Raw genomic sequence first — 10201 nt, forward strand, 5'->3', positions numbered from 1 at the left:
TTTGTAATTCAAAAAATAAAGTAAGAATCACCATTGGTGAGTGATCATGGTTAAAAAGATGTAATTGTTGTATACTGTTAATTAAATCTACTGTAATGACCGCAACAAGTTAAACAATATTACAACCATATATTGCCGGTTTGAAGTGAAAATACAATTTATAAGTGCTATGTGAAAAGCTAATAACTGATGTGTCTAATACTACTCTCTCCGGTCCAAAATAAGTGATTTTTTGAATGTTTTCACACAGATTAAGAAATTTACCTTTTAGCATTAATTAGCAATAGGATTGACCATATTAACCTTTACTATCTCACATAAACACTCCTAACACATATTCCAACACTATTTACTCCAAGGATAATGTAGGGAAAAAATAATTAATTCATTCTTGAAATCTGAAAAAATCACTTATTTTGGATCATAATAAAAAGGCCAAAAAATCACTTATTTTGGACCGGAGGAAATAGTATTTAGAGCACAAGCGACCTTATTTGAGCCCATGTCACTCTAGAGTAGTGATGCCATGCCTTGATGAGCTCATCATAAATGCAAGAATTATCACCTAACAATGAAAGCTGTTATTCGTGGCTTGAATTATTTTCTTGTATTTTAAGAAAACCCATAATTCTTATATGTTTGAAAAAATCCCTTGTTTTAATAAATTTGGGAAAGAAAAACTGATTGTTCTTGTCAGATTGGGAAATACTTCTCTTATAGATTTAGGACTATTTGGGTCTATATATATATATATATTATAGGATAGTTAGGGATTCTATAGACTGTATTGTGTTTCTTCTCATTTATAGTGAAAAACTCTCTTTGTTTCTGTCTCGAGGATTAGGCTTATCCAAACTTCATTAAATCCTTATGCTGATTTTCTTCTCCATTTGCTTTGTGTATAATTATGTGCTAGTTAACCTACGATCATCTGCAACATAAGCTCAACTATTTATTGTATTGTACTATATTAGCGTCCTCCCTTCTACTATTGTCCTTAATGCCATCAAAGAGTACTAATAACATTACCCGAATAGCTTTGTCATTTTGAGTAATCATCGGTTGAAATATATACTCTTTTTCACTTTTACTTGACATGTATACTAAAAATAGATTTTCATTTTTACTTGTCACTTTACGTATATCAAGAGAAGACAAAAAAAATTATGTTATACCCACAGTATTTATTACTCATTTCAAATCATTTTCTCAAATCTAATAAAACATACATCAATTAATATGAATATTATTATAAATTATGTACTTTATTTATTATTTCGAAGTACTTTTTTTCAAAAGTGTTTTTCTCAAAAGTACTTTTGGTGAGAAGTAGTTTGTATTTGGCTAATTAGTTTGAAAAGTACTTCTGAGCAGCAATTAGTGTTTGGCCAAGCTTTAAAAAATTGCTTCTAAGTGTATTTTTCTTAAAAGTACTTCTCAAAAAAGTGCTTTTGAAGAGAAGCTACTTTTTTCTGCTTCTCCAAAGTTGTTTCTGCTTCTCCTCAAAAGCACTTTTTTCCTTCCAAAAGCTTGGTCAAATACCTCAATTTTTTGTCAAAAGTGCTTTTGGCAAAAAAAAAAAAAAAAATTGGCCAAAAAGAAACTTGGCCCTACAGGCTATAAATCTGTAGTACTATCTTATCCGCAGTCATTTCTGTTGTAAATAGTTATGAGGTCTATATACTAAAAATGCAGTATCTTTGACTGCCATCATTTCTATTCCAATACAAAGTTAGTCAAACAATAGTGATACTACAGTCGAAATACACATAGAAGCAAATGAAGTAACATTTCAAATATAGTTTGTTAACAGAACGATTAAAAACATATATGTGAAGTACCTTTCAATCATACAATTTTTGGATGCAGCAGCGATTTTGGATGTTCTTTTTTGTGACCTCAATATGCTAATGATATCCGCCTGCTTATTAGAAGTTGGAATTGACTCCAGTTACCACAAATTATTTATCATCAAATTCAATTGCTAGGAGCATAAAGTTCCATTTTATCTCCTTTAAATAACTGCTTTTTATTTTTGGAATTCTAAATATGGGTAATATGCTGAATCCATAATGTCATTCATCTCTTATATCAATGTATGTATGCAAAATTTTCGGAAACAAAAGTTGCATACCAACTGTTTGATACAATGTCTAAGAGAGATACTACATCTACTCCTTTGCACGAGTTATCTTTGCTACCTCTTTTTCCAGTTTTCTTTGTCATAGTTCATATCTTTTAGTATAAAATTAAGGTTTGTGGTGCGACTAGCCTTTAGGATAGGCCAAGTGGGGCTGCTCTTTTGTAGTCAACAAAAGAGTGTCAGCCTCTTTTGTCAATCTATCAAGCAATGCAATATTTAGCTGCACAAAGTACCACACTAAAGAGCAGATACATAGAATGATTTACCAGATTTACCCTTGATTAGCAAGCAGGTATGTCAACGAATCCTCTCAGCTTCACCTGCTTTATTAATAGAAAAAGACTACCCTTTGGACAGTTTCGTCACTGCTCTTTAAAGATTCAAGAACTGAACTGTAGCTACTCTAATCATCATCTTATATTAGTTGGGCAAAAGTACAGTTTTATGATTTCTAACCCTCTCTTTCAGCATCAAGGTGCATTCAGAGCAGAAATTTGGATTTTGCAGGCTATATTTTGTTGGTCTCAATTAGTAGATTTTAACTGTACTTCTTCCCAATTAAAGCCAGGTAATATATCTTACTAATACTCTGCTGCTTTTTCTGCTCTCAGAATTCATTTTTCTAAAATTATAGTTAATGAATTTAGATAGTAAAGTAAAACAGTGCTTCATTCAAGACCGATGCTTTTCACTTATTTAGAGTTTAATTTAATTTCTATACATGATAGTGTGAAAGATAAAGAATTTCTACCCTATCAATAACAACAACTGTCACCCCTCAATTCCAATCAAGTTGGGGTCAACTATATATGAATCCTTACTATGTTTCCCATTTTAAGTTCATCTCACAATTTTTACACTATCATATTACCTTAAAGATAATTGCATGTAATTGTCATAATACATGAAATTAGTAACCTGGAAATCAAGAGAACACATTGATCTAACCGTAACTGGGCTTCCTTTTCAGGTTTCAACAACAGTCATAGTTCATCTTTCAGTTTCATATCTTCTCTATTTGGGAGAATCTGGTCTTATGATTTCTCATATTCTTATTTTAACAACAAACATCTGCAGCTTATTAATTTTGATCTTTTTGCAGGTATTGTTTGAACCAAACTGCAGAAGCATTCAACAGAAGCTGCAGCTAAAATCTAGGTAAGCATTCGATAAGGCTTGGACCTCTTTATTAACTGTTGCTGTTCTCTAAATTGATGATTTGTTTGATCTAGGAATCTAATTGATAGAGATGGCTTATGTTGCTGTGATTTCTCTTATACAAACTTTGGAGCAACTCGTTCAGCGAAAGCCAAATTTGGTAAGTGATGAAACAAGAACATTGATGGCCTCTCTCCTTGATAGTCTTGAATATTTCCAAGACTTTCTTGAGAACACTAGCAAGGGAAGTAAAGATTGTGGAAAGGTTGAAGAGTTGGAGAGAGAGATTAGAAAGGCAGTGGAAGAAGCAGAAGATGTGATTGAACTAAAGATATTTGAAGCAATGAAAAGAGACGCATTATCCAAGATTTTATTCAGAACACTTGATGCACTAAAGAGGGAGGTGATGGGATGCAGGTTTGGTAAAAATAATGTCCTTAATGAAACAATGGGAAAAAAGGCATTACACAAAACCTTGTCTCGATTTATAGAAAAGATTGATGTTGTGAAGAGGAATGTGACAGGAAGTAGTTTTGGTACAAATGAACTTCAAGGCTATGGTGATCCTATAAATGAGGAACTGCAAACGCGTGATTCCTTGCTTGGTCATTCATCTAGAGAAGTTGCAAATCTGAATCTAGAAAATGTTGTTGTAGGTCTTGAGGACGATTTGTTGAAAATTAAGAGAAGATTAACCGGGGCCCCTTCAACCCGAGAAATTGTGTCTATTTTGGGAATGGGTGGTATCGGCAAGACGACACTTGCTAAAAAAGCATACGATGATCCTGAAATCAGGCATCGTTTTGACATCCATATTTGGGTGACAGTATCTCAAGAATATCGGGTTAGAGTTTTGTTGTTGGGTGTTGTTTCTTTTCTTTCTCAGCTGACAAATAAGATAAAAACATCGACTGATGATGATTTGATGGAAGCGATATACAAAAAGTTAAAGGGTCGGAGGTATCTTGTTGTCATGGATGATATCTGGAGTAGTGAAGTCTGGGAACTTATGACAAGAATTTTTCCAGACGACAACTGTGGGAGTCGAATTATTTTGACTAGTAGGCTTAAAGATCTCGCAATGCAAGCTGACCCTAACAGCACTCCTCATGAGATGAAACTCTTCAATTCAGATGAAAGTTGGAAGTTACTTCATGAAAAGGTGTTTGGGGTTGAACAGTTTTGTCCTCCTGAATTAGAGGCTCTCGGGAGGCAAGTAGCACAAAAATGCCAAGGACTACCTTTAGCTATTCTAGTGGTTGCAGGGCATCTCTCTAAAATTGCTAGAACACAAGAAAGTTGGATAGAAGTTGCCAAAAGTGTAAGTAAGGTTGTTTCTAATGAATCAGATTTATGTCTAGGAGTGCTTGCTATGAGTTACAATTACTTACCTAATCATCTTAAACCGTGTTTCCTTTATATGGGAGTTTTCCGAGAAGATAGTGAGGTTAACATTGAGACATTGATCAACTTATGGGTTTCTGAGGGTTTTCTATTGGAAAAATTTGTGGGAAAAGATTGTTTGGAGGATCTTGTTAGTAGGAATCTGATAATGGTTAGAAAGCGGAGATTTAATGGTGAGGGGAAAACCTGTGGTGTCCATGATCTGATTCGTGACTTGATTTTAAGAGAAGCTGAGAAGGAGAAGTTCCTGCAGGTTACTCCTTCGGCAAGGAAGCTTCGTGTTCGTCGCTACAGTCTCCATTCATATGCTTATGGCGCTGCTTTCCGGGACTCATCATTCACTCGAACAGTGCACTTCTTCCATGGATTAAGTCGATTTCCTCTTTTGGAGCGCTTCAAACTGCTAAGAGTGTTGGCAATCCATAATTGTTGCTTTCAAGATTTTCCAGTTGTGATAACAAATTTAGTACATCTCAGATACCTTGAATTATACTGTGAAGATAATATTCACAGGTTAGTGTCTGAGCTTTATAATCTGCAGACCTTGATTTTTCATCACCAACGATTATACACGTCAAGAGTACCTGAGACAATTTGGCAAATAGAACATTTAAGGCATCTTCACGTGACTGGCTTCTTTTCTTTCCCTATTACGTCAAGAGAGGTAAAGCCTGGTTTCAAGCTACAAAATCTGGAGCGACTTTCTTGTTTATGTTTGTCCAGCTGTACTTCTGAATTGTTTTCTGCTATTCCAAATCTTAAGAGGCTGAAAGTTCACGGAGATTGGGAGGAATGCGAGGGAAGGAAGATGTCCCAGTACCTAAATAGTCTTTCCTGCTTAAAAGAACTTGAAATGTTTAAGCTCAATGGCGACGGACTACAACTTCCCCGGATCCCAAGTATTTTCGCTTTGCCTATATGTCTGAAGAGGTTGACTTTAAGTTATACTAGTTTACCATGGGAAGACATGGCAAACATTGTAGTGTTGCCAAACCTCCAAGAGCTTAAGATTAAATACAATGGATTTGATGGTGATGTATGGAAATTAAATGATGAAGAGGCTTTCAATCAACTTAAGTTCCTCCTAATCAGCACAATAAATCTGAAGCACTGGGAAGCTAGCAGTGTTAACTTCCCAAGGCTGGAACGCCTAGTTCTGAAAAGATGCTACTACCTGGAGGAAATCCCTCAAGACTTGGGGGAAATTTGTACCTTGGCGTCAATAGAGTTGCATGAATGCAGTATTTCCGCTGCAAAATCTGTGAATGAAATTCAAGAAGAGCAAGCGAGCATGGGAAATAATTGCCTTAGTGTCATCACTGATAATTGTCGGTAAGACTCGAACAGTCTCAAATTATTGCTCGGAAATCAGTTTAAATTTCGTTCTTTATTTTATGTGCTCCATTTCTTCTCTTCTTTTACATTGCCTCTTGAAATATATTTATAATGTACGAAGTGATGATATAGTTAAAAAATTTAAAGAATATAGTCAAAGAAGTCCGCAACCCACTTATTACATTATGTTTTCTTGTGTTGCCTTAGACATCATTGATCTGGTTCAAGAATCCTGATGAGTTCCTTTTCCTTGCTGCAGCTGGGATTGAATGTCAATTTGAAGAAAGCTGCTCGCGCTTGTCAAGAGAAAATGGTGTGCGTGTTATGACTCTAGCAGTGGTAAGCAAGAGTAGATCACTTGTAACTTGTTCATTAGCAACTGGAGTCTCTTTTCAGTTCCTTATAATGATTAAAGGACCTAACATTCACCTGGGTCGAATTGATTGTTATTTTCTTTATATATATTTTTAATTTTCTTGCAGGCTAAACATTAATGACTGGATGATTTGCTCTGTTATAATTCTCAATATACAACAACAACAATAACGACCCAGTATAATCCCACAAGTGGGGTCTGGGAAGGGTAATATGTACGCAGACCTACCCCTACCCCGAAGGGTAGAGAGGCTGTTTCCAGGAGACCCTCGGCTCAATATGAGTTCATATATATTAGATGCTTCTGTACTCTGCTCTGCAGTCTTGAAGAGTTCCTTTTTTCTTTGTTGAAGAGTCCATGTCATATGTTAGTCCTATTATACATTCAATATGCTTTGATACTACTGAATTAACAAAAAGCAAGAGATAGGACTTTTAAGGTCGAAACACAGACTGCTTTCTTGTGGTTAAGTTCATCTTGAAAGAAAGCCTTAAAGATCTAACACTTCAAAGAACTTATTGAGAAGTACCACAGGAGAAGTCAAAACATTTCCTAAGAGATAGCTTGTGTTCCTTTTTAATTTCTAGCTAATGAAGGACACAAAAATGAAGAAAGGTGTAAGAAGTTTGAATCGAGGAACTAGCTATTTCTTCTTCTTCTTTTTTTTCCTTTTTCTACGTACCAAAAAAAATCCAAGAAATAGAAGAAGAATCCTAAATTTTCTAATTTTTATTTCTCAAGTGAATCGTGATCCGTGTACTATGTTTATTCATGAAATTGATGATCTCTTAGTTGCACTAGCAGAGCATAAATTTCCCCTTATAGAGGGTGGGAAAAACTCCAGTTTGATGTTTATTCTTTCATGGTTTTTGTCGGTGTAAAACATGCGCAAACACCCTTCCCTTTGTAGCTCAGATTTTATTAGTCTTCCCACTGGCATATAATTCTTGTGCAGAAAACCTCAAGAAATCTAAGCCAAGATGCAGTGTGTTATTCAGTGTGAAGTAGCCTATTCTTAATACTGGGAACAAAGTACCTCCACTTGCTTAGTGTCGTTGAAGACGGAACATAAATTGTACCACTAATGACACATCCAAAGATGCAGTGAATTATATTTGTAAGAATATTGACATAATATAACCCAAGATCAAACATGATATTAGGACACAAAATATCAGGTATTTTAGAAGGCCTTTTGATATGGGAAAATGGGAAGAACATTATTCTTTACAAGTTGTACAAGAAACTAAGTAATCAGCGCAGGAATACAAGCATCTTCAAATTAATTTCTTTATCACGTTCTACCAGCTTGTGTCCCGTATGACGGTAACTGTTGAAAAGGTTCTTGATGTTTGGCGCAAATGTGTATTTTTTATATGAATTACCACTCGATTTGAATGGTTTAACTGCTACAAACATTCGTCTCGGCCTAATGAGTGAATTTAGATGTTTAGGAAGCAATTGGAGCAGAAGGAAGCAAAATGGATTGAATTTAGATCAGAATTGAGGAGTTGGAGAATATTGCATAGGCTTGCTGCAGGACTTGCGCCGCAAGCCTATAGCGGCTCTACACTTGGACAATTTGAAGATGGTGCAAAACAATTCCAGAATGCCATATTTTAAGTGCCTGTGCTGTAGGCCAAACGTGAGTCATGAAGGAACTTGTTCCAGGAGTTAAACGCTGGTGAAGAAGGGGTTTGCTCCAGGACTTACCACACGGGTCAAACACGGGTATGCCTATTTTCGGGCAATTTCAGTTGCAGGCTATTATTGTCCAAACGATTTCTCATGCCATATCAAAGGTTTCTACCTTAACATCTCGACTTGGAAAAGAAGGGAACGCTATCGTTGAAGCACGGGCAACCTCGGAAGAGCCTTGAGTATTTTTCAAATTTCTCTTATTTTCTGTGATTATGAATGTTGCTTTGACTATAGTTATTATATTTTTGAGTATGTTGGGCTAAACTACCCGAAATACACTCTTAACATGTTGTGATATTGTCTGCTTTGGGTCAAGCCCACACGGTTTTCCCTAAAAGGCTTCACCTACACCTTAAATGTAGGCTCTCAATCTTTTGGGCAACCAATGTGGGACTTTGTTCGCACACCCAACAATCTCCCCCTCGAACTAAGTTCCACGTGGCTCACTATCATGATTCACGGGTCTCCCATTCGAACTAAGTTCCATGTGGTCCATTGGCACGATCCACGGGTCAATTTTCGAGATTTATTGTCTGCCACCCACATCGTTAAGGTATTATAGCAACCGAAGCCCGCAACTAGCTTGTTCTTATGTGTGCATTGCCCCGCACCATTACTTTGCCATATCCATACTCGTCCCACCGAACATGGGCTCTAATGCCAGTTGTTGGGCTAAATTAGCCTAAATACACTCTTAACATGGTGTGATATTGTCCGTTTTCGGCCAAGCCCACCCGGTTTTCTCCGAAAGGCCTCACACCATTAAGAAATCACTACAACTTATATGTAGGCTCCCAATCTTTTAGGCTACCAATGTGACTTTGTTTGCACAGAGTAATACTATGAGTAGCTAAACTTCTCATCTAGGATATTGGTGGAAACAATTGTTGGGTGAATTGTGACCGTGCTTATGTATAATTGAGCCATTTTTTTATTTATTTGTTCAACTATGTTTTGCTTGTGGTTAATTGAAGAGCCCTTAATTAACTGTGTCGTTATATCTTGTTGTTGAACAGTGCCGCTTCTGAGTAGTTAAGAGATTAATTGATTGGATTTAAAAGTGAAAATCAGGTAGAAAAGTAAGAATACCAGAGCAGACGACTTATCCATGGATGATGAAGCAAGTGGATGGATATGGAGAAGGTGGCACTGTTTTTTGAATGGACAAGTAACAAGTATGCACTCGCGAGTAACAGCACTGATCACTATTTTACTTGCACTCAGAACATACATGGAAATGCAGGACAAGAAAGGGGACAGTTGAATGGGCTAAGTTTTGGTTTGTAAGGTTGCTTGATTTCTCCTTTGCAAGGACTTTATTGACCAAAATATTGAGCCTAGCAATATTCCACCTAGAATAACGTTGGTCCTATGTATATCTTGTGGCTCTGTTAATAGGTGAATTTGGAACACACACACACACACATATATATATATATATATATATATGGCAGCAGGTCAAGGTATATAAAAATGGTACTGAATGGAGGCAAAACAGAACATTATTCTTGATAAGTTGTACAAGAAATTATGATTCATAACTAAGTAATTCACGTTAATCAGCCCAAGAATATATTCAGATTTAATTTTTTTGCCACATTCTACCAGCTTTTCATGTCACCTATGACTGTTACTGTTGAAAAGGTTCTGAAAAAAGAAAATACATGAAAAATTAATAGTGACTACCTTTTACCATTCCCAAAAAAAAAAAAAAAAGGAGCAAAATATTTAGCAGATTTGGAGAGGCAAATCAAAGCTCATTTCGGATAGCCTTTTCGCTTACATGCTTGATAATTCAGAAGAAATCCAGTGCAAATAGTCCAGAACAAAGGGTGAACAACCTAAAGTTGTCTATAAGAATTGTAGAATGCCAATATTTCGTAATAACTCCCTAAGATTAAAAGAAAGAGGGAAAAGGCCAACCAACTGTAAGATAAGATTTATGACAGTCAACAACGCTGCACATTATGTGCTGATAGGATAGCTTATGGTAATTACAATTTTCAAGTGCAAGGATCATCACAATCCAATAAAACAAATGACACTAACTATAATTTCCATGTAGACGCCGCAGATGCTATAGG

At 36.0% G+C, this 10201-nt stretch overlaps 1 protein-coding gene across 4 annotated transcripts; it reads left to right on the top strand.

Moving 5' to 3' along the window:
• The first annotated feature begins 1738 nt into the window (after positions 1–1738).
• LOC104234399 (putative late blight resistance protein homolog R1A-10) lies at positions 1739–9580 on the top strand. Of its 4 annotated transcripts, XM_009787958.2 has the most exons (6): positions 1739–2435; positions 2612–2711; positions 3246–3301; positions 3376–6037; positions 6300–6379; positions 6523–7898. In XM_009787958.2, exons 4-5 carry the CDS (start codon positions 3393–3395, stop codon positions 6307–6309), a joined length of 2655 nt encoding a protein of 884 aa, XP_009786260.1. In that variant the 5' UTR covers positions 1739–2435; positions 2612–2711; positions 3246–3301; positions 3376–3392; the 3' UTR covers positions 6310–6379; positions 6523–7898. The 4 variants fall into 4 exon arrangements, with proteins under 4 accessions (XP_009786260.1, XP_009786263.1, XP_009786261.1 ...); XM_009787961.2 differs by lacking the exons at positions 1739–2435; positions 6523–7898 and adding an exon at positions 9134–9580 and having other exon boundaries at positions 2454–2711; XM_009787959.2 differs by lacking the exon at positions 1739–2435 and having other exon boundaries at positions 2454–2711; positions 7863–8369.
• The last annotated feature ends 621 nt before the right edge of the window (positions 9581–10201 follow it).

The sequence above is a fragment of the Nicotiana sylvestris genome, chromosome 11 (genome assembly GCF_000393655.2).
Source record: "Nicotiana sylvestris chromosome 11, ASM39365v2, whole genome shotgun sequence".
In the NCBI taxonomy this organism is placed as follows: Eukaryota; Viridiplantae; Streptophyta; class Magnoliopsida; order Solanales; family Solanaceae; genus Nicotiana; species Nicotiana sylvestris.

Excerpts from the sequence above, each read along its gene's own strand:
- LOC104234399 (XM_009787958.2), top strand. The coding sequence starts at position 3,393 with ATGGCTTATGTTGCTGTGATTTCTCTTATACAAACTTTGGAGCAACTC.